Source organism: Motacilla alba, chromosome 2 (genome assembly GCF_015832195.1).
Source record: "Motacilla alba alba isolate MOTALB_02 chromosome 2, Motacilla_alba_V1.0_pri, whole genome shotgun sequence".
Classification (NCBI taxonomy): domain Eukaryota; kingdom Metazoa; phylum Chordata; class Aves; order Passeriformes; family Motacillidae; genus Motacilla; species Motacilla alba.
Window position 1 is genome coordinate 44597047 of NC_052017.1, and position 25271 is coordinate 44622317.

The window sequence follows — 25271 nt, forward strand, 5'->3', positions numbered from 1 at the left end:
AGTTTTTACTTGTTTATGCTTGGAGTTTTCACTCATGGCCACTGCCTCTTGTCCTGTGGCTATGCAGCTCTGAAAACATTTGTTACCAGCTTTTCTCTATTAAAAGTATGTAAGTTTTTCATTCTTATATTAATAATTTTTTTAAAATTATACATAACTACATAATGAATTAATTGTAATTGTTCTAAGCCCAGTTGTGAGTTAAGAAAATTTTACATCAGGATGTTGTCTGAGGTGATTATGGACACATTGTCTCAGTATTTATGAAAATGGCAAACAAACTTTTTGTAATAAAGTCTGAACTACCACAGTGCATTGTATATGCATTATAAATACTCATTTCTAGTTTTAATTTCCACTTAAGAAGCTTTATTTTATGTATTTAATAAAAATTCAAGAAAATAAAACCAGTTTATATCATTCAGTACTATGGTTTGTATAGTTTTGATTTTTGTAAGCTAAGTTCACTGTTTTGAGTTTTATTATGAACTACTCTGAAGTGTTCTTGGACTTCTGAAGTTTTATAAGATTTGTCATTATCAAAGCGGAACTGCCCTCTGAAACAGAACAGTAGAACAGGAAGAAATTTGAAATGTGTGTGTCCCTTTTATTTGCCTATAAAGGAACAAAATGTTCAGAAAATGCAGGTAGTGTCATTTTCACATACCTTCTGTGCCTGAAAATCTAACAATGATAAAAAAGTGTATGGGTCAGTGAAAGGAGTTTTAGGGTGATGGAAGTAGAAGATTGGGAAAGTCTTTTATCTGTAGGGGAACACAAGTTCAGATTTCCTGCATTTCAGTATTGTTAACTTGAGACAAAAGCTGCTTTTCAACTCAGTCAAAGAACAGTTGAGTTCAATTATGTGTCAAAATAAGGGGATTGGTACACTCATAAATAAGTAAATTATAAGCTTGATTTGACATGTTTAGTCTGGTATAATGTTGTGGTCTATCAGAATGGATGTAGTAAGCATTCCAATATTTATTTGCTAATCTTTTCCAACATCTGTTTCCAACAGTGAAACAAAATGCCTCTTCCAGGCATCTGTATTTGTTTAAGTTCAACTTCTAAATGTTTGTGTGCCATCTCTATGATAGGAAGGTTCTGATTTCTTCTGCTAAAGTGTGTAACTGTTAGAGTTCCTATGTTATCCAGTCATGGAAGATACTTTCTGTTTCAGAAAGGATATTCCTATTTAATATTGAGTACCTAATGCTAATGTGAAAACCATTTTCCTTTACATAAAAGTAAATTATATTGCTTCATTTATTGAAAACTGCTTCATTTACTTAAAACTCTGTCCATACATCCAGGGTTGTCCCAACCCAGGTGCAGAATCTAGGATTTGCCCTTCTCAAACTTCATATGGTTGGTGATTACTCAGACCTCTTAATTTGTCAAGGTCTCTCTGCAGGGCCTCTCTGCCTTCAATGGGGTCAACAGCTGCTTGTAACTTAGTTCCATCAGTAAACTTACTTTAAAAGGATCATAAAATATTTTATCCTAACTTCTAATAAAATGAAGTTATGCTGGTTTTTGGTAGCATGTTTGTTATCATGGTCACTGTAACTTCAGTGCTTCCAAAATTTTTGCTGCACTGTTAAATTTATAACAGTCAGTAAAAATATCCAGTAGATTCAGTTATTTCAAAAACATGCAAGAAGATATTTTTTATTATTATGTTGATTTCCCCCCAATTAAAATGTAAAGACTTGATTAAAAGGAGTTTCTTTTCAGTAGTTTGCAACTTTTTATCCTTCTGGTGTTTGCATTTTCACTCAGGGTTCTTTTTCATTAAGCATCCCTGACTTCACTGGAAACAGATATATCTGCAAATGTTCAACAAGACTGAAAATTAATAGCTTTAAGTGTTCTTTATAAAACTAGTTGAAACCTAAACCCATTGAAAATAAAGTATGTGCTTCTTCTTTTATTCAGTTCTATTCATAGTTTTAGATTTCATGCAGTTCATGATGTGGACAGGGAGTTACTGATACATGGAACTGCTTTACTCATATCTTCAATATCCATTTCTGTTCATTAAAATAGCTTATTTGTTGGTAAGATCACTGGATGACTCCTTTAGTTAAGAGGCCAAATATTAGTTTACATCAGGCTTCCCTTGCAGACAGCTAATAAAGCGGAACATGGTACAAATCTTGTTGCTTAGATAGTGCTCAGGAACAGATACCAGAGGAGCTGAAATGGAAGGTCTCAGATGGCAGCAAATAGAATTACTTTGGCAGCATTGTGGAGCTTTTAGAGCACAGTGAAAATGCATGACCATTTTCTAGTCAAAGTTGCAGGACGATCTGGAACAGGGTATAACCCATCCCATCAGTGGTTGAAAGGAAATAAAGCACGTCTTCAGGACCGAATTTTGCAAAGAAAAGCTGTAATTGTATCTGGAAATTTGTTAACATTAATAATCCACTAAATATTGCTTTGATTATGATTAAAGAATGGGATTATAGTTCATTTATTAAGTGTTTATGCCCGCTTAAATTATGAGTGGAGTCCCAGTTGGTAGTCTAAATAATCATTTCATATGTAAGAGAGACTTAACTTGGCAATTATTTTTCAGTTATGGATTTGATTGTTAAATGCATCAATTTAGTCAATTTGATAAATGCATGTATTTTTACCCTAACTGTACCCCCCCAAAAAAAGACTGAAATGCAGAAGTATAATTCACAGAAAAAAAGATTAAAACTGGACATTATTTATAAAATGTTTTAAGAATTTAAATTTTAGTAAATGTATATGAGTATCTGTGTATTTAGGTTTTTAGTAGGTCAAAATAATGCAATGTTTTGCAGTAATCAAAACTGTAAAAACAAGAAGCCTAAATTCTCTTTGGTTTTATGGCTGCAAATAAGAAGGAAGACCATAGAGTTCAGTGGATTTTTTATATTAGAGTGTAACCACTTTAGATGGAAATTGACTTTGGTATTTCTGTTAAATATTTTGAGTAGAGCTGCGGTTCTTTGGAAGAACAGGAAGGATTATAATGAAAATGATGAATACAACCTTTTTTTTTTTTGACAGCATTATACTAAGTTTTCAAATATTTCTACATCTAAAATCTGTATTTTAGAACTACTAAGTCAGTAGAAGAAAAAGTGGATATTGAATATATTTTAATGAAGCATAAGTTCTTCCCTTCTGCAAGTTCTCCCCTTTTGTACTACTTTCTGAAAGGTTTCATTATCTTGCTCACAGTTGTTGGTGGTTCTGATTGTAAAGATAACTCTCAGAAATCCAAAGCTTAGTAGACTAAAATAGCGATCAGTTTAGGAAAGAAATCAATTAGATATTACGATGAATTATTTGTGAAGCCAGACTATAAGCACGAATTGAATTATAAAAGTTATATTAAAGTTCATTCTTGATAAATTCAAGATGTTATTAAAGACATTGTTGAAAGACTTCACTTTTTTTGTAGTTCAAGACTGAGGTGAAGTGAGGCAATGCACAGCCAAAATAACATCAGCGATGTATCTGCCAGTTAAAGACTCTGATTTTAAGAGGAAATTATTGGGTTAGTACTAAAAATATGAAGGATTCAGAATCTCACATGGGAATTTAGGACTTCTTGTAGTAAATAGGACCTAATAATTTCTCTTAAGCAGTGGTCAGGATTGTCTGCTTAGAAGGGACTTATGGAAAATCTTAATTTGCAAGAAGTCTTATTTCAAAGGAGTCAACAAATCCTGGGATAAAGACAAGAGGGTTCAATGTAGTTTTTTTTTCGCAATGTAACTGAATATCTCATAATTGTACTATTTAGAGCATGTTCTAGTAATGAGTGTTGACACAAATTTGTTTGTTTATAAAGCACTGATCATGGAACACCTTTTACATAACAAAAGCTTTGTAATGACTACGTTTAATTTGGGGTGATTATTTGGAGATTAAAGGTTTTGTATTAAATTATGCTTGTATTAAATTGTCTTTGTAGTAGAACAGAAAGTGGGGGGAAGTAGGATCTGTGAACGTTGTCATCAGGTGAGGTTTTTTGAAAACTTACTTTTTCAAGTATCAAAAAGAATTAAGAACCACACCAAGACAATATACATTGAATAAGATGTGGACATAGGCAGTAATTTACAAAGAAATTAGAAACATTTGCAAATGTGTTTTTCTTCTCCTTCCTCTAGGAAGAGCGGGTAGTGAACCATATAGCAGCAAAGATAATTGAAAATGTTTGTACCACTCGTTCATGCCATGCACAAGGATTTATTACAGGAGAAATTGGACCTGTTTTGTGGTACCTGTTCACACATTCTACAGGAGATTCTTTGAAGATAACTCCTATTTCGGTAAGGAATTTCCTTTTGTGGTAGCATAATGCTTTGGCCTTTAGTCTGAAAAACCTTCTGGATTGGAACTGAAATGTATTTGAGCATGTTTGTGGTAGGTTTGTCATTTTTATATTTCAGACTACATTAAAATGTATTTGAAAAAATTCTGAAATTGAAAAATGCATTTATTACAGTTCAGTGCTTATGAATAGCTCTTGTGATTCATCATTTTCCAGAACATATATTTCCTTATGCTGGTAATAATGAGTTATGTTTGAAAAGTTTAACCTTTCAAAGAATCTATTAAATTCTTGCAAAATTGAAATTTCTCTTTTTTGATGATGTTTCAAATGAGAATCGTTTATTCTCTTTATCAGACTTGTTTAGAAGACTTAGTTGAATTAATCAAATTTCTTTTTATATAACTGTCAGGGCCTAGTCTTTGCCCTGAATTTTTAAGGCAATATAGAATGATAACAAGACAAATGGAGTGATGACATGCAAGGAGAATGTTTGGAACAGAAGGATTTATGAGGTAGAAAATACTTAGCAGGACTGTGAGTTTAACCCAAGAGCATCTAGTGACAGGATATGGGAGAATGGATTCAAACAAAAAGTAAATAGATTTAGATTAGATATTGGGAAAAAATTCTTTATTGTGAGGGTGGTAAGGCATTGGCACAGTGCCAGTGTTCCCCAGAAAAGTTGTGGCTGCCCCATTCCCTGGCAGTGTTTACAGCCAGGTTGGATGGAGCTCTCGCTTTCCAAATGGAAAATGGTAGTGTCACAGTGGCAGCAGTATGCACATAGACACATGTAGCATAAAGGTAATAAAAGAGAGAGAAATAAAAATTCATTTGAAGTGTAGTGGAAGAGGTAAGTGGTTTAATAAATTTATGATTTAAAAAAATATATCTTTTTTTTTTTTTGTCTTAGTGTATATTTGTGGCAGAGTCTTGCCTGCAATATAAACTGCTCAAATATTGGGAAAATGTCTTGACATTTTAGAACAGGAAACCTATTTAGTAAAATAAAAACCTTTGCTCTGTAACATCTGAAATTCTTGGCAAAAACAGTCTTACAACTTTCATGGCTACAGACTAGTCTGTCTCTAAATATGTAAAGTATATGTGTGTGTCTGGCTATTAGGCTGCTTTTTTAGAAAGGGTCTTTTTGAGACTTGACCCATTTGATCTGTGAGTTTTATGCTTAGATCACAACTGCATGTATGGGAAAAGACTGGAGATAACAGTTATGACTTCCTTTACTTTCTGAGCTTTGACTTCCTTTACTTTCTGAGTTTTTAAAGTAGCCTGCTCGATCCTCTCTCCTATCACTACTTTTTGCTACAAGGGTTGTTTGGTATCATGTACTTTCTATTCTTGCCAATCATTAGACTGGGCAGTTGTTATTTGTTTGCTACTAGGTCATAGTATTTTATTTTTTTTAATCTCTTTCAACTCATGCGAAAAATTCTGTCTTGTTTTTCTCCTATCTACTTGGAGGACTTTGCTTTGTCACTTACCATTCCCTTGATTCCTACAGCAGACTCCCAGGGCCTGCTCCATTTATAGGGGCCAGTTGGCCAGTTATGCCTGCCTTGTGTACCACAGCAATCAGCAAATTCTGGAGAACCTGTCTTGATGGCATTCAGACACTGAGCTAAAAGACATCACAGGAGGAACTATCAGTGGCCTTTTTCTTTTTTTTTTTTCTTTTCCCCTCCTGAAAACTCAATTTCTTCTTGGACAATACCATATGCTTGAGGTGGGCAGAGCTTTTTTTCCCTGCTCAATAATATGCAGAATTTATGTATCTGATCATCAAGGATGAACTTGTTATCAGTGGAGATTCACTATGGCTTTCTGTAGCTCTGGGCTCAGAGGTTACTGTCATCAATACCATATGGTTTGCTCATCTTGCCCTTGGATGAGTATCAAGAGACTATGAGAGGAGTGGGTTGTTTTTGTTTGTCCTTCTGCATCCTTTGCTTCTTTTGAGAACCCAGGTCACTGGATCCTCCCAGGTTCAGGTGAACCACTAAGAAGCCTTTTCTTTGTCATAGTGTTTATGCTATGGGCATTTAGCCTCTTTTAAGCACTACTGATGAGAAGAAAATTTTCCTGCTGGAAAAACTGGAAGGTTGCAGAAAAATGTGTAAGGGGAAGCTAAAACATGAAGAGCTTGTTGTAACCTAGTTCACTCCCTTTTTTGTCCTTTTTTTTTTTTTTTTTGTGTGTGTGTCCATTGATAGCTACCACTATGTACTAGTCCAGTGAGGCTTTATTAATTTTTCAGTGCAGTTGGACAGTGCTGGTGTTTGTGTGATCTCTTCCACAAACAGTATCACAGATTGTGAGTTCCTCAGCTGCTTCGCCTCTTGTTCCTGTAGATGTGATACAGCAGCCTGATCGTTATGGGCTTCTTGTTCAGCCAGGCCTGTTAAGTGCACTGAGTTTTACTGAAATATTTATACTCCTAAGTTGAATCATCTAGCAGTCATAGTTTGACACTGGGACTTGGAATGACATTGGTTTTGCCAAGCTCTTAATTCCTGATTCTTTTTCTTGTATTTGAAATCTTTGTATTATAAAACTTATTAGTCTTCAGAAGCTATTCTAGAAGCCTTCTTACCGATGGCATTTGTTAGGATGAAGCAGTGTGTTTTAGGAGATCATGATAGCTGCAATTACCAGAATTTCCTAGAGAAACTCAGATGATTTGTGGGACATCCTTTCAATGGCAATTGACAATCTAAGTAAGAAAGATGGTTTTTATTATTCTGTTACCTTTTCTTTCTCAAAGTTGCTTAGCAATGTGTGCTTGGGTGTTGAGGCTAGCATTTTAAAAAGACAGCCAAGTTGAGTGTGCACACTGAGATCTGCTAAGGTAAAAAATTCTTCAACATTTTATGCATATCTGTGGTATAAATGTACATAAGGACAATAGAAATAAATAACTGTTCCCAACTAATGTTTGTTTCCTGTGAAGGCAATAGGCTTACTGGAGATCATACTTTTCTCTTGTGTACTTACTGAAGTTTCAGTCATGCTGAGGTAGGGCTTGTTCCAAATTCACATATTGGAGAGCTTTGAATGAAAGCAGCTGTGAGGAGAGTTGCAAGAGTAAGACACATTTATTGTTTTATATCCTTGGTGAAACTGCTTTCTTCTAGTTTTTCTGGTCCTCATGGAAATTATTGCTATCCATGTAGCTGAATCCATCTCCTTTTTTCAGTTAGATCATTTTACACAAGTGTTCTTGGGTCTGACTGGGCTCCTGGATTTTCCCCTCCAATGTTTTGGGGATTGTTTCCTTTATCATAAGACTGAAGTTTAATACTTTTATATGAAGTGAATTGAACAAGGAAGCTTCTAAAGTAGGATGCACTAAGGTGATACTTTAAGCCTTTTGCTGCTTTGTAGTGAAACACTAAAGTAAGAAGTAGATAAACTTATTACTCAATGCCTGGCATCAATCATGGTTTATGTATTAATGCTGCTGTGGCATTTGGACATATAATCTTAACTTTATCTGATAATAATCAATTGATATTGAAATCTAGTGCAGGAAGACCTTTTCCCAGCTAAAGTTTATGGAGATTTTAGTGGTATGCTAATTTAAAAAATGAAATACTAATGTATTCTCCAGTTATAGTGTGCTGTATAATTTCTACATTCATTAAATTGTTGCTACAGATATGAAGACATTATTTCCTGCTTGACCACAAAACCTGACATCATCAGTGTCCTATTTCATTTTCTTATGCAGTCATTCCTGCCTTATTTGAATGTATCCTGAAGAATTTATTCTTAACTGACATCTGTATTAGAATGCAAAAGTACATTTCTGTTAAGAAATACGTGTGTCATATCTTTACTTAGACTTAGCAGTCTGTCTGCAAAGTGTATCAGCAGTAAAGGACTATGGAATTCTACTTATGATTATTTCAATCAATAATAAAAATATATCAAGAAGATTCTCTGTCTTTAGTCTCTGGAGTCAAGAAATGATACTTCGCTTTGTCCTGTCTATCAGAGGTGGCAAATGGGGATTGTGTCTCTGTATTTTTTTCTCACTTTGGAGTCCAACATGCCTCAGGTAAATATCATAGATTTTGCCTGTAGGAAAGCTGTGTCTTTTTATCATTTTTCTAGACTCAGAAAAAAAAAAGTCTGTAAGATGTCACAGCGATATTCTGACAAGCTCAGCAGCAGGAAGAATATTTTGTTCCAGTATGCTGAAAGTTTTTTAATTTTTAAAAAAATAACTTACAATTTTGTTTCTAGGAGATAACTTTTTCTGCTGGAAGAGAAGTAACAAGACATAAGCCACTTAAATAGAAATTAATTTGGGAAAGCTCACACAGTCTTTTTTAGGGATTTTGTTCCTTTGTTATGTTTTGTAATTGGTATTGAACAGTTTCTTTCAGAGACTTGTGTATTGCAGATACTTTAGTGCATTAATTCTCAAACTTGAGAGTCATGGAAGATATCATGAAAGGGTGAATGTTACCCAGTCACATGTAGCCTATAAGAATAGAAGGATATGGCAGTGATGATTATATAACCCTGGAGTATCTCTAGTTGGAAGTGACCAATAAGAATCATGAGGCAAAGGTTGGAGCTGCTGAGAGAAGAGGCGCTGGTTAAGGCTCCAGCAGAGAGCAGGGGTGGAGAAGCTAGTTCCAGGAGAAGTTCTACTGAAACCTTACTGTCATTAAGAACATTTCATGTTCCAAGACTGCTGCCTGGAATTCATGGTGTGAGCTCTACTCTTAATCTGTCATATCCGTTTTCAGTTCCTGCTCCACCACCTTTTGACCCATTTCCATCTGTTTTCTCTCAATATTGGATCTACTGAAGTGATTTAGAGTGCTTTGTACTCTATTCCACTTTTAAATTCTGTCTTCTGCTTTTCTGCTGAAGTGTTATGTTCATTCATACAACAGAGCATTCTGTGATGTACTAACTAATGGGAATTTAAAGCTTCTCCCCTTGGGTATTGGTGGGCTGGAGCTTTTCTGCCACCTCCAAAACTGCAGTATTATACTAGAAGACAGCCTATGATGTCTTTCCTATGAGGTTTGCCTGGAAGTAATGTGATGGCCACCCTTGTTTGGCAAGGTGTGTAGCAGAGATCTAAGGCAGTGGAAAATCTGCTAACGCCATGTTAGCACACCAAGTTAGCTCCATGTTGCTTTGGCACAGCCTGTCCATAGGTCCCAGCAGTTCATTGGTAGTATGACCCTCAAGGATGTTTTTAGTGGATACACATGCCTCTTGCCCACTCATTTTGAAAACTCTAAATAGAGGTGAAGAGCTGGATTGTATCCTGGGGGTAATTGAGCATACTGTACTTAGGAACTGAGATTGAGTGTCTGTGTTTAAAAAGAGAGCAAAAAAAATAACGAAAGAAGAAGAGTAAAAGGCTGTAATCAATGTGGTTCCTGGACCAGAAAGGACAAGGAGGAACAGAAGCAGAGTAGATGAACAGCATCAATAAAATGTCTGTCAAGTTTATGATTTACTGTCTTTTATGACTTTTTTTCTTCTTTTTCCTTCTTTTTTAGTTCGTTTTGAGTAATGTTTCTAAGGGCACTGGTGAACTGGACAGTTTCTGGTGTCCTTACATGGAAAGCTTTTCTCTGGTGGTAGTATTCTGTGTAATTGATTATAGTTTCTCTTAAATGAGACCTTACTGTTGAGTGCACACCAAGTAAACAACAATTTCTAAATATAGCTGGTCTGAAGGCAACAAAGAAATCATAAATATTACTTATATTTCACAAAAAGGAGTCACCTTCATAGTTTTTCCTGAATACGAATTCAGATTTTCATGTGAATCTAATATTTGACATCAGCTTTCTTCTATGGTAACAGTATATTCAGGCCAAAGAAAAAGAAATTTATAAAGAGTCTTATTTTCTTTATCTGGAGAGAACAAATGCACTTATAGTATCTTGAAGGTTGCCTCTTTACAGGTATCAAAAGGAGATTGATTTGGAGATGAGGCCACCCTGAAGATTGTTTGGTAATGTTTGCTAGGAAATAGCCAAGTTAGTAGAGACTGAACAGGTTTGTGCTCACTTTACTGGAGCATGGTCAGTATCTACATTTTCTATTAAAATTATTTTAATCACTGATACTTGAAAATCAACTATTTGGACAATAGTTTGCAAGTTTATTATACTAATCATTCCTTCCGAATAAGTACCTAGATCTGAAGTAGTATCTAGAGCTAAGGATAGACTTTAGACACTGAAATACTACATACCTCATTATTGTCCATGAGCAGGGAGAGAGAAGATGCCCACCTTTATGGGTGCCCATAAATTCTGTGGCATGTGCTATGTCTATATTTTCTCTCCCTGGACTCCTTTCTAGTACAGTGTCTGATGATGTTTATATTCCGTACTTGACAAAAGACTCAAGCATGGGCTGTGATGCTCCATCATTATTGTTCTTTAGAGGAAAAAAGTAATGTGACTTTTTGATATGGATGTTGGTGTATGAAATATTTGAATTTCAGCTGCACAGAGTGTATAGCAATGTATTCAGAAGAACTCCAGGTGTCTAAAAATAAGTGGTCTTTCCCCCTAATACTTGTCTTAAAAATGAATCTGTATGCATTTTTTATGTTCCTGAATTATTGGAAAACTCACCACATGCTTTTGTTTTCCAGTATTTTTCTTAAGATAATAGTCTCATTAATTTTTTTTTTTCCACTTTTGTAGGCTTTGTGCAGAATTACTCGTTCCTCACCTAATGCTTTCCAGAGTGTCATTGAAAAAGTGGGATTAACAGCTGTACTAAATTCCTTGGCAAATGGAATGTGCAAAATTCAGCAGTACATGCTCACGATGTTTTCAGCAATGTTGTCATGTGGGATTCATCTACAGAGGCTAATTCAAGAAAAGGTTTGAGTTCAGAATAATATTTCGCTGGCATGGAATTTAATGAAAGGAAAAGTTAAAATTGACACTGCGAGTGGTTTTGGGTTTTCAAAATACGTCTCAGTGACATTTGCATATCTGAATAGCAGGAAATGAGGAATGTGTTTCTTTTATATTTCTATTTGCTTGAAATCTAAATTATAAGGTGTATAGTTTTTCTTTCTCTCATGGATGTTCGAGAAATGGTACTAATGGGTGTATAAATTGTTCCTGCAGCCAGGATTCAATCAATCCAGAATACCCTAGCCTGACCATAACTGATAATGGGCCCTAAGGAAAATCAGTAATGAATCAGTATGGACAGCTATTTGACATAGCTCTCTTAGACATTTAAAAGATAAAATAAGGAGTGTCCTGATTAAATCTGAAACTGTACTTTATGCTCTCCTTAAAGGACGTTAAGTCAATTTGTAAGTGAAATATCTTGCAGGAATTAGCATTTTAATACCTTAGGTTTTTCTTTTTAGTGTCACTGAATAAAACAACTGGTTTTGGTTTATGTGTAATATATTTTTTGGTAGAAGTGGTTAAAAGTTTTATATTTTGATCCCCAAGTTATTTTGTATTTAGAGAAAAAGTGTTTCTTTTCAGCAGTATATCTGCATTGTTCATAAATGAAAGTAATAATCTCCCTCTGTTTGGAAAGGATAAAAGCCACAAAGAAAGAAGGAACTATAGTTCTTGTTTTCCTCAGATACTCTGTTGTAATGTATGTTGTAATCTGACAACCATCTTGGCTATAATAATCTGTTGGGCATTCGTTGAGAGAGTTTTATTTACCTACTTATTGTTTTAACAATTATATTCAAATTAAAACATAATCCCACCCATGTGGCCTGAAATCACTAATTCTCTTCCTAAAATTAATTTCTGTACCATGTCAGAATTGTCAGTGTGTTTTTGTGAGTGCATGTCAGCTGGCCTTAAACTTTCCAGATCCCACAACAACAGCACTAACGGGGCAAATAGTCCTGTAATGCTGCACTAACAATTACTGTGAGTTGATGGTATAGTCAGAGGAGCATGGTCAAAAATCATTCACATGAGCATTCAGCAAAATAATCCAATGTGCAGCTAGCCTATGGCTACAGCATGATGTTTTCTGTGAAAAATTTCTTGTTTATATAGAACATACATTGCTAAAAGAACTCCCATACTGATTCTGAATTTCTTATGGACAATGGCTAGAATTCCCTTTCTGATACTGCAGTTCTTATGATCAATTCTAATCAAATTTTACGGATTAGAAAATTGAAATACAGACAAATGTAGACATTCTTTTAATAGCACATATGAAACTAATGATAGAAGTGGGAATAGTGCCCAAAGTTGTAAGTAAAAAACACTCTACTGTAAAAAGTGATAAAGTAGGTCTGGTTCTACTGCGTGTGCCCACATTTGGTGACTGTACCTGCATTACAGCTCAGAAAAACTTAAATCTCATAGAATGGGGGTTGTTTTGAATTGAGATTAGCGCAGTTGGTTAGAGCTTTGTGGTAATAATACCGAGGTTGTTGGTTCAATCCCTGTGTGAGCCATTCACTTAGGAGTTGGACTTGATGATTGCTTCCAACTCAGAGTGTTCTGTGATCTGGAAATTAGATTGTAGGATTTTGGAAGCTGAAACTAAATTTCTATTTTTCTTGAATAGAATCTAAAAATACAAACATGCTCCTGTATTGAACTGCCAGGTGCTATCACATGGAGTGATATTATTTTAGCTCTGAAAATGAAATTTAATAGTCCATGCACTTTTCCATATTTCATGCTCATGATGCACAAGTCCACCTTAATGAGAGAAGGGAAGAGTGAGTAGTGTTGGCCTACAGATTATTTTGTGTTCTGTAAAATTCTTGTGTAGCTTAAGAGGCAGAAGGACCTCAGTGTCACGCAGAAGGTAGTGACGAAGAAGCAACTCTCTGTTTAATATAGGTGCAAGCAACATATTAAAAGATACTTAAAGATATAAATTCAAGATGGAGATAATTTAGCTTTGTTTTTGTTATCTGGAAACACTCTTAGCTTGTAAGAATTAGGACTGCCCTTGTTTTCTTCAGTCTTCAAGAACAGTAGTAAAAACCAGGTACAAAACAAAAGCCAGAATTGCAGTTCTTTGATCATCTACACTAATACAAAACGTTAGAGAACTACAATAGCCAGAAGGGACTGGGTTTTATCCCTCTCTGATACAGAGACTTTCTGTTTGAGTATCCTGTTTTGGAAACAAAATAGTTGAAATTATATTTTTAAAATGAAGCATGGAAAAAGAACTCAAAATCAAGAATCTTGAATGCATTATAGCAGTAGATTAAAAAACCCCACTGCTAATTACTTTCATCTGGCTGTCAAGATTCACCTTTGGATTAGTGAAAATCAATCACAGCATTTTGAATGCAATTAGGTTCTTCCAAAGGTCAGATAATGTAGTAGGGTATTTTTTATTTGGTGTCTTTCTTCCTCAACTAGTCAAAAGTAAAATTATTCAAATACTTACAGCAATATATTGTCACAACTGCATTGTAAATACATGATAAGCATTATCTTCATATTTCAGGAACTATTTTCAATTCTTTGTCTCTTGCCTGAATGTGGACAAGTAACTACCACTGTAGAGGATAGTTTTGTCAATATCAGTATGAATGAGTAAAAAGATAAAAATATCTTTAGCAAAATCTTTGTAACTCTAAACTTATAATATGGAGATATTTGCAAAGCGTAGAAGGGAAATTTGAAAATATGTAACAATGCAACAAGGGTTTGCTATTGTAATTTCTGTTCTTGTATAGTGAGATAGTGGTCGAGCTGTTTTCCTCTTGTGTAGCCAATTCAAAAACATCATTGCTTTTGTTTTATACTTGCTTTGCAGTATTACTCAGTGTATCCAATATAAAGTCATAATCTTGTTGCAGTGTGTTCACTTGAAATGAAAAGACTGTCCTATCCTGCAGACTCTCCATGGATACATCAAACATTTGCAGGGGAGGGAAGAAATATAGAACAGAGAAATTATAAATAATGTATTAGACAGTATTTGAGTGATTTTTGGCTTTTCTGATACACTAAGTCCTGCAGGTCAGCAAAGATGTGCTTGAGATTTTTCTTTGGATAAACTGTTGCTGTTTTGCAGTCCTCAAACCAGCCAGAAAAGCAAATTCTAACAGGTCACATTTATTAAATAAAAGCAGATTATTAGAACATTCACAGATAAGCCTGATGTAACTAATTTTAGTTGTCTGAACCCATGTTAACCCCCACATGTAGCATTGAGATTGCTTTCTAGAGTATGAGGACTAAAAATAGATGTGCTTTGGCTTGTAGTTGCATGTGTCTTTGTCATGGTGTCCTTGTGCATGGTCTATCAAGTCTGTTTATGTTAGCACAGTCAGTGTTGCATTATATGAACTCTTTGACTATGTCTGAGGTTTTATGGGATTTCTGAACATAAAAACTTTGTTGTTGTTGTTGCTTTGGTTTTTTAACTAAAAAAACCCTTGAAAAACCAGATCATAATTAAAATTCAACCTTTGCATTTATTAGATTGTAATTTAAGAACTTGACTGCTGCAAGTTCATACTGGAGGAGCTATAAGTCATGCTCTGTGAGCTGTTGAAGTATTTAAAGCAGTAAACTTTTAAATCCCAAGACTGAGAAATTCTTCCATTTATGAAATAAGTTATTGATGTACAGCAGGATAGTTCTAGAATAGTTAATAACAGTTTGTTTTTCTGGGATTTCTGTAGTTCCTGAATGACAAATGCTTTTGAAGACAGTGTTAAAGTGGTGTCAGAATAAAATCTAATGGTTACTTGGCTAACTCTTATACTCCTGCTCTTTTTCCATTCTTGGTAAAGATGTATAGTTAATTGTTGCCAAGGATGTCTCTAATAAATTAAAATCGGTGTTGATTTGCAGTTATTTTGCCAGTAATGAGGAATTTGAATAGTAATATGTATGTTAAATGTTCATCACACAGCGGGATTTTTAACTTTGTACGTAACATGCATACACTACTCATCTATCCTATAGTGTCACTCCCTTGAGAATCCAGCTCAACTGTTTGAAGGCAGGTTCTATTGATGAGGCCATTTGTGCTCAGCCTAATTTTTGCATAGAGGCAGTTGACACAGTTTGTAAATTCCAATTCATTTTTTAGTTCTGATTTTGTTTATCCTTCTTCTTTCTTTTCAAGTTCTAATTTAATTTCTTCCTTGAAAAAATGTTGTTCACTTTCTGAATTCAAAATAAGACTAGATTAGATGAGAACAATCAGAGAAGGCGGAAACAATTTTACCATCTATTTGGAGTATCTGATATATAATTTGGTATCTGACGTAGATAAGATTTTATCCAACTAAGGTGTAGTTTTTAATATTCCTGCATATAAGGGAATGAATAGCTGAAAATTTAATCAATTTAATTTAATTAATATTTGTGCTTAAATATGTATGTATTCTGAAAATATTTCAGCTTTTAAAAAAATAAATATATTAAAATATCCTATGTTTATGCTTAAGGTAGGCCCTTTAAAAATATAAGTTTTATCATCTTTTGTAATTTATTTCATACTATTTTGGATGTAGTACATTAAATAGTGTTTACTTTTTACTGCTTCTGAAGGTGTTCAAGGCAGCTTTACGCTGGGCCAGTTAGTCTTGAACAGAATTTATTTTTTAGTGTTCTGTGGATTTTTTTTCCTGTGAGTGACATGAAAATGAGCAAACTTTAAGTGTTTACAGTCTTATAATACAGAGTGAGTAACCTTCATGTGTTTGTGTTTACTTCCACTAAGGATTTTGTGACTACAATTACTCGTCTACTTGAAAGTCCTTCAACTTTTATTCGAGCAAAAGCCTTTCTGGTCTTGCTACAAGTTTTAATTAATAACAGGGAGATGTTGCTCCTCAGTTGTCAAACAAGGTAAGGTGATAGTGGAAGATAATCAAAGATATAGTCTTTAAAGTTATGCCTGAAATACTTGAAAATGTGTGGTAGTTTTGAGATAGTGTTTTAGAAGTTAATAGTTTTGTGTGTAATAGTAGTCCTTTTATTCATGAGAATATTTTGTCTGGGATCAACAGGTGACAATTATTCACAAGGGTAAACCACTGTCTTGCTAGGAAAACATCTTTTAAATTAACTTGTGGTCCCAGTGAGCATTTGCATTTTTGGGTAGGGCAAAAGATATACTGCAACAGCGAGTCGTTGGTATGGTGGGAAAGCAAAATAAAAGGTTCTGTTATGTACCTTCCTCATCTTGGGGTTTGGTATAGTCCATAGTCTCTTCCAGATAATCACTTTCAAGGTAAAAAAATATTTTTTAATTATATGTATTGTGGGAATGATTTACATAATGACCAATAAATTCCTGTGACTTTTACATGAAGTATTTAATTCTTCTATGTTTTAGAACACTTTGCAATAAATTACTGAATCACCAGGGAACTGTTATTTGAAATTTTTTGTCTTCTGTTGGGACAGAAGCATTCCTGTATCAAAGAGGAGCAAATTAGACTGTGTTAGAATATGAATTGTCACCATGTTTTGAAGTGATTGGAGAATTAAGATGAAAGAAATTTTAGTTGGGATTTATATCTTCTACTGTTCTGTAAGAAGAATATTAAAATGAAGTTTAAACATAGTTTTTACAATATTGAAATGGAGCAGGTTTGGAACTGAAAGTAAAAATGGATGAGGCTTGTGAGTAGCTGTAAATCTAACTATATGGCAAATATAACATTATATTTTATATTCATGTTTGAGAAGAATTAGGATGTATACATTAGGGTTAAAGGAAGGGGCAGATGAGTTACACCATGAAGCCACTGTGAGAGACCACCTTGTGGGGTAATAGCATTATATATATTCTTCCACTTGCAAAGCTGTAGGCATCCCAATATTTGTAGAATCACAAACAGTAAGTACTGAATCCAAGGGGCTTTTTCATGTGTACCTTTTTAGACTTCCAGCAACGTTCTATCAGATTATGTGTTCTGGTTAGTGAAAAATGCCTCTAACGATTTGTAAGTGCCTTTTTGAATGGCTACATTTTTAGTAACTCCTGCTATTCATGTGCCTATTACACCACATAGGACTCTCCTGTGTGTTTGGAGAAAAGTCTGACAGAAATCCTGCACAGTTACTGTTTGTTTATATATATACCTAAGATATTATGTGAAGGAGAATAATAATAATTTTATCAACAATTTAATTGATTTATAATGCTTTCCAACCAGCTGTCTTTTTGAAGAGCATGTGTTGTGAATTTGGAATATGATTTTGTATTATGACTTTTGGCTTTATCCTTCTGTTTCATTGTCATGCTCCAGACAGGGCTGATTAGAGACCAATACATAATGTAATACATCAGGTAAAACAATAGGCAAGCCTTATAGCAGCTTTATTGAGCTGATAAACTGTTTTTCTTCATTTGCTGAGTTTTCTTTATAATTGTTCATTAGTGAGCAGCATATCTCTTGACAGAATAGATCATCTAAAACCTTTCTCTTACATCCAGAAGGTAAGATAGCTACAGAGAGGAGAAGTGCCCCATTAAATCTGGAGACAGTTGCATTCATAATATCACTATATAACTCTGGAATAATCTTAAACACAGCAGAGATACTGGATACTCATTGACTTATAGTGTGGAATTTAGATGTCTTCAGTTGTCTGACAGAAAAGTTTCTTCAAAATTAAGACTCAAAAATTCTAAATTGCTAGTAGAGGAAGCAGAAATCAGTTGAATAACTATTGAAAATATTTTATATCCTTAAATTCTCCTTCTGGAGGTGTTTGATTTGAGAAATATAAAGAGCCTGTAGTAAAATGTACATAATTCCTGGTTAACAGTTTGTCTTCAGCAGCTGCAGCTAAAGCCTGTAATAGGATTTATATTGCTTTAGATGATAAAATTTGTTTATGATAATGATAATCAATATAAGGCAATTTTTCAGTGTGCATCACTTAAGGGATGATGCAGATGATAAAACAATAATAACTGTTTCATGGCAACACTGCACTGAAAAATGCTTTTGTTTACTTTGGTAATTATGCTGGTTTTGGCTGGGTTAGTGTTATTTTTCTTCATGGCAGTTACTATAAGGCTGTTTGTGCTGAAAACAGCCCCCTGGGCCTCATGAGCATGGGGACTGCCTCGGGGCCAGCATCCCAAAGGCCTTGCTCTGGAGAGCAGTTCTTCCTTTGTTTGTCAGCAAAGTTGGGGCAGGGTCTGGAGTGCAAGTCTTATGAGGAGGAGCTGAGAGAACTGAGGTTGTTTAGCCTGGAGGAAAGGAGGCTCGGGGGTGACCTTATCACTCTTTGTAACCACCTGAAAGGAGGCTGTAGCAAGGCAGATGTTGGTCTTTTTTTTCCCAAGTAATGAGTGATAGGACAAGAGGAAATGGTCTTAAGTTAGGACATTCGAGATTTAGATTTTATATCAGGAAAAATTTTTTCGTTGATAATTCAGACAATAAAATCCTGTTCCCACTGGTAATCTTTGTGATTTCTATCCTTGGAAGTGGTTTTGGAGCTGAAAAAACTGTGGCATGTGAGGAAAATAACAGTTTAATCTATTTTCATTCATCTCATTGGGAGGAAAGGGTATGGGACAGGGAAAGGAGGGGAGAGAAAAGAGAAGTGGAAGGAGGAGTAAGGAAAGAGGAAGTGCAAAGGAAGGGTAATGACAAGCTTATTTTAGCTCTGCTGGTGTTACCAAAATGGATTTCCTTGTGTTTTTCTTCCAGTTTGTGCACAGGTACCAAGAAATAAAAGGCAGCAGAAGTAGGCACTTGCTAAAACCCCTTTTTATTGCCAGCAATAATGATGCCTCTGGGCTGGGATCATGAGAAGTATCTAGTGTTACCAGTCTTGATTCCTGGAATGCAATCTTGAGACTATCTGCCTATTTTTTTTACTGTTTACAGAACTTATTGGCTTTGGCCATGATAGCAGCAGTTGCCATTCACTTTTGGAGTATTTGTACACACAGTCCCTCATGCCTGTCTCTGTAATGCCTATTGATTAGCTGAGTTTACATAATCTGGTTGCAAGTTTCTTTTTGTCCCTCTTTTCAAAAGTCTCTTACTTACTCAAAGAGTATGGAAACACTTCCACACCATGTGGCCTCAGGGAGGGAAAGAAGAAAGGAATGGCAGGGAAGACATTAGGAGTGATGGCACTTGTCACTTGTCTTCCCAAGTAACCATTACATGTGATGGAGCCCTTTTTTCCTGGAGATGGCTGAATACCTGTCTGCCTATGGGAAATGGTGAATTAATTCCTTGTTTTGCTTTGCTTGTGCTGATTTTGAGTTCTGTGGATGAAAAGTACTGGTACATAATAAGAAATGTAATTTTGAAGTGAATTCTTTGTTCCACAACATTGAGACAATTCACCTGTTACTCTTTTTTCCTACCTGTTCCATGGTAGTTGATTACATACCTTTGGTTCTTCCACATGTGATACAGCTAGAGAAGATTTGAGATCCTTTAGGCTGAAGTAGCACTTGTTTACTTACACTGTGCAAATTAATTTATTTTGCTAATTACACTGAGTTTTCTAGTCTCCTTCATTCGTTCTTGATTTGCAGAGGCAGGCTACCTGTTCTTCAGGGGAGGGACACCTCCTGAAGTTTAATTGAGACTTTCCATTTCACCCTTTTCTGAGCTAGCAGTAATTTCTGATTAGTCTCACTGAATTGTTCTTTTTGTATTTAGATGGTTTCAGAGAATTTCCTAGGTAAACAGAGACTAACTTAGAGATTGAACTTCTCCTCCCAAAAGAATTTATTCAAACCTCTTTTTTATACTGTCTGCAGAGATGGACACTTGTAGAAGTGTTCATCATCCACAGGGTAGTATTCTTGACTCATTTCACTCTGCAGAAATGCAACTATGCACAATGGCATAACCTCTGAGCAAAATCTTCCTGTTTCCTGTGGCCACCTCCCATATTTATTAAATTTTCAAATCTTATATGTGCCCTGAAAGGAAAAGCTTTGCCTAGAAACTTACTACAGTCTCACATCTAGCATAGTGTGTTTGCTTTATGGATCTTAATATTGATCTAGAAAAGTAGTGAGGAAAAGAACTGAAAAGCTTGGTGCTCAGTCAGATGGGAAAACATGGAAATGGAGGACGGGAGGGAACAATGATGTAAGTCAGTGATTTCAGGAAAAAAACCCCAGCAACCTGGTATCAAATTAAAAAATAGAAAAAAGTGATGGAAGGCAAGAAGTAGAGATTGACCCTCCTATTAGCATGGTATGCCATCTGATGTTACGTCTCTCTGAAATAAACACTATATCTATATTAAGTATCCTTTAAAAATCTTTCTCATTTTCTGTTAGCAGAGATTGGTTAATAACAATAATAAATAATAATAAAACTAAGAAATAGTCCTTGTTTTTTTGGGGTAAATGGAGTGTATATGTCCTCAGAGTATGCACAACCTTCTTTAGTTTCATGAAGGTCTGTCATTCTCTGTGAACTTGGTCTCTTTCTTCATATTGATTATTCTGTTAAAAAAACAGTTCTCATTATTTTAAGTAGTAGATCTCATTCCTGTTCCTATCACTCCAGACTGTTAAATGTGGAATTTTCTCTTTTTTGCTCCACTCTTTCACATTTTTTTGGCAGAAAACTTCGGTTGTTTTGCTTTTTTAGTATAAAAGCTCACTGACAGCTATACCTTGCAATACAGATACTTGAATTTATTTTTTTTAAGCAAACCTATGCTTCATAGACAATGGTTTACTCCTCATCATATTTAGCTTATTTATACTAACATCTACATATTTTATCATGTATTGTTGAGTGCAAGACAAACATGCCACTAAATGAATTGAATAAATGTATTTCCATAGGCCTGGTTTTGGCCACTAGAGAGAACACTGAGATTCATCAGGGAATAAAAGTAACTGATGAATTGTTCTACATATGACTGAGGAATTTGTCAAAGGAAAATAGAGATGCTAATGCTTTACTGGCTGCAGAATTTATATCTGTACGGTTTTCTCAAGACAGTGTTTAGTTGAACTGAACTATCAGGGAGAAAATAGTTGTGCATATTTTTAGAAAATCTATGTGAAAGACAATTTTGTGAATGGAAGAACAACATAAAAGAGAGAACTCATTTATCTTTCCTTTCTCAGAATAAATATACCTACTTTGTATCTTTCTCAAATGTGATTATCAATAGAACATGCTTTTATAAGATAAAAGAACCTCCTTCACCCAAAGAAATGAAACCACTCATGTTGAAGTCTATTTGGCCCATTTTAAGTGAAACTCAAACAGATCTAAGTGTATTTCCATATAGAATCAGATGATTGTTAAATTGTGGAAGAGTTTTCTTAAAAAAAATTCAAGCTCTGATTTTTTTGTCATTTTTTTAGCTAAATTTTTTTGGAATAAAAATTGCTTGGTTTCTAATTACTTGGAAAGGCTAGAAGGCCATTTTATTTAAAACATTCAAATTTTTATATTAAGAAGTGTTAAGCTTATAAAAGTAAAATTCAATTTGTAGCACAATGTCAGATTTTTTAGTTATTTTCTAACAGACAAATCAAAATTCCTGTAAAATAATGCAATTTCCAAACATTACAAGAATTAAAGATGACCTCATGGTCTCTGAGAAGTGCAGCTGGATATGTTGTATCTGGGCTGTTGCACAAGTGAAAAGTAGTTATTCAGTGGGTCTTTTGATTTCTCTCTTTGTCTCTGTAAGATAGGTTAGGAAGGATAAGAGTGTAGTAGTATTCAATCATAATCATGTATTGTTTAGACACATAATCCTGTAAAAGATATTCTTAGGTAGTTTTTACTTTGTTGAGTAAATAATCTTTTGGATAGAAAGATGCGTTTCCTAGTAGTTTTGTTATGAACTCTTGAGGTAAATAAGTAATTTTCGTAGTTCTGTAAAAGGGCATTGATTATCAGAAGGGTATTTAAAAAGATAGTATTGAAGTACATACTTAAAATCCAGATCATGGATTTCCCTCACCAGTGATTGATGGTTCTTCGCACAGGACCCGGAGGGAGTTCGAATGTGAAACAAAGATGTCAATAGTATGGCCCTAAAGGGAAGTCTGGCCCTTCTGTCTATTCAAATAAGCATTTTAAAATTTTGCCTGAAGCATTCTGTTACTGGTGTATTATTAAAGCAATGTCTTGTAAGTTAGCCAGTGGCTAATAAATCAGTTACCATTTCACTATGAGAAATGTCATTCTTCAGAATGGCACAGCCACAGAGCACTTACCAGCTGGAATGCATGCACTGAGTTTGTATTTAGAAATTGTGAACACCAGATTTCTAGTGAAAGGATGTAAGACTAGTTTGGGCCTTTATCTCTTTCAACATGGCCGTTCCAACTAGTGCTAACATTTTAATAGGCTGCAGTGTGATCTATGTAGTATGATTTTTCTGGACTGAAAGATTGTTCTCTTATTACATTGACTTCAATTATCCTTGCTTTTGGAATTCTTATGAGTTGAAAATTAGTGTCTGTAGTCTTGCACTTATATTACACATATCAGTTACATATTTCAAAATAAATTTAATTGTAAAATTAATCTCTTTCTAAGTTTGCAGAAAGATTCACTCCTTATGTTAACATCACATATTCATTTAAACTAGTGGAGTTGTGCTTACTTAAAGTAGCTTAAGGGTTTCTTTCCTTGACTCAGTAATTTGTGTTGGGTTTAGAATTGATTAAAAGAAAATTCTAAAATTTCAACAAAATTACTGAGCCAAAAGTAATGTATCATCTTCATTGTAACCACAGATAAAGAAATGTCTGGTTCTATTTTTTTTGAGATATAGTGTTATTTTCTTTGGTATGAGAATTAATGTTTTGCACCTGTTTAAATGTAGACTCATGATGTATATTGAAAGAGACAGCAGAAAGACCATGCCAGGAAAAGAGCAGCAAGGTGGCAGTGAATACCTGTCAAAATGTCTGGATCTTCTCATCTATCACATTGTGCAGGAGCTGCCAGGAATTCTAGGTAAATTCAAGTTTGTTAACCAAACAGATCTTACCTTTGCTCACTCTGTCAAGAAACAGGTATCTCCTTATGTATACAGGTGGAAAGACTGTATTTTCTGATTGCATAAAGTTTGCATGATATCAGCTTCCTGAAATTGTTTAGATATGTCATGATCAGATATTTTGTATTGGAATGCATGATTCCCTATCTGAATGTTTTGTGTTTGTGGAATGGTAAGCCTCACCAGCTCAGTCAGGAATGAAGCCCAGAGGTACAAGAAGTCATGTCAATGTTCTAAAGATCTTGTAAAATCTATAAACATTTTATAATCTAAGAGCAAATTTGACCCATAAAGCAGAGGCCTGGGAGAGATGCAACAGGGCGTATCTCTGAGTACACGTTAATTCCTTATGCTGAAATTTATATATTGAATATTTGCTACAGGCAATATTTCTGGAAAATTTCAGCTTAGATACTTCAGTTGTTTTAGGTGTCTGAAACCGATTTGCTCATGCACATGAGGTTTATTTTCATAAAATTATTTTCTGATGAGATGATACCTGATGTATTTTTCATCTTTTCTACATTATCACTAGGATATTGAAAATGTAATGGTAGCATTGCAAAGGTTAGTAGACTTAAATGTCATGCTGCTATTTTAGAAGAAACTTTACTTCCTCTGCTAATGCAAATTTTTGCCTTGTTGCAAACACCTGATCCCTTTTTCCTAACTAAATATCAGGTTTGCATATTGGCTATATTACAGGATGGAAGTCTCAGGCTATAAATGTTTGAAGCACAAATTCACCTCCTACTGTTTATATGTACTATATGCAACTGACATGGTAGGCTCTGATATTTCCTTAGAATCTGAAAGTTTCAAATACATAGTTGCTATCATGATACATAGTACCTCAGTTGCTTAGACATATAATTACTACTGATTTATAATTAGAATGCATTTTTGAGAACTGATATCAATCGTAATTTCTACACTTTGTTTTCTTTTCCAAGCTGGATCTGTGTGTTGATTGTTTTCTGTAACCTGAAGTTATCTCCCTGTATTTGTCCATATTTGTCAGAAGTCTTTTTCTTTTCATTGCTGTGTGATGAAGGAGCATGTACTGCTCGAGGAGGTGAAAGCTATGGGCACCTAAGAATAATAATCAGATTTGAAAATTGGGACAGTGAAAAGCAGTTTAACTGTTCATTTAGAATTAATCCTACGTGGCTTTTTTAATATGCATTTGTGTAAGCTCCTTACTGATCCCATCTTCTTCCACCAGATGTAGCTATAAACCAAATAGATTAACAAGTTGTAGAAATTGACCTTAAAGATACATTTGAACAAAAGAAATAAATTGTTAATCTTCTGGTTAATTCAAGAAGTTTTTGATTGTTGTAAATAAGAAATTAATTCTATTTCTGCATTTATAATACTGAATCTATTTTTAGGAAGTAGATATAAATTGTTTAGATCATGCTAAAATTAAAGATAACTATATCTATTTATCAAATGCAAAATTACCAAATGTGATGGTTATGTATTCTTTAAAATATAAAAAGAGAGATTGTTCACTAAATCGGTCACTAAACAAAGAGAGGCCTTGTTGAATTACAAAATTGTGTGTAATTCAAAACAAAAAGGTATTAATGAAAAAAATGTTGTGTTTTATGCATTTGAAGAGTTTTAAGCAACACTTTCTTTTCTTTACCAGTGAATGAGTCAAATCTTTAAGGCCTACTTTATTGCCAGGTTCTGCCATTTATGCTTATATTGAAAACTGAACTCCATGGGAACAGAAGAAAAGCATTGGTATTATTCAACATGATTAAATTCTGACTTACTGTGAAAGGAAAGGCCTTTTCTGGCATGAAAAATCATATAAAATATGGAGTCCTATTCTTTATTTGCTTAACATATATTTGAATTCCCTTTTACAGTTTTGAGCAGCTATCTTTTTAGGGGAAAAAATATAACAGCTGCTCTTTCGAGACAGCATTTGGCTTCTGGTATTT

General features: G+C 34.5%; 1 protein-coding gene across 3 annotated transcripts in view; it reads left to right on the top strand.

Annotated features, from left to right (window-relative positions):
• ULK4 (unc-51 like kinase 4) overlaps positions 1-25271 on the top strand; it is a 213858-nt gene that overhangs the window by 41163 nt on the left and 147424 nt on the right. For all 3 annotated transcript variants that reach the window (XM_038126839.1, XM_038126840.1, XM_038126838.1), the window contains 4 exons: positions 4164-4325; positions 11044-11226; positions 16052-16179; positions 23137-23270. In XM_038126839.1, coding sequence (XP_037982767.1) covers positions 4164-4325; positions 11044-11226; positions 16052-16179; positions 23137-23270 — 607 coding nt within the window. The remainder of the gene's footprint in view (positions 1-4163; positions 4326-11043; positions 11227-16051; positions 16180-23136; positions 23271-25271) is intronic.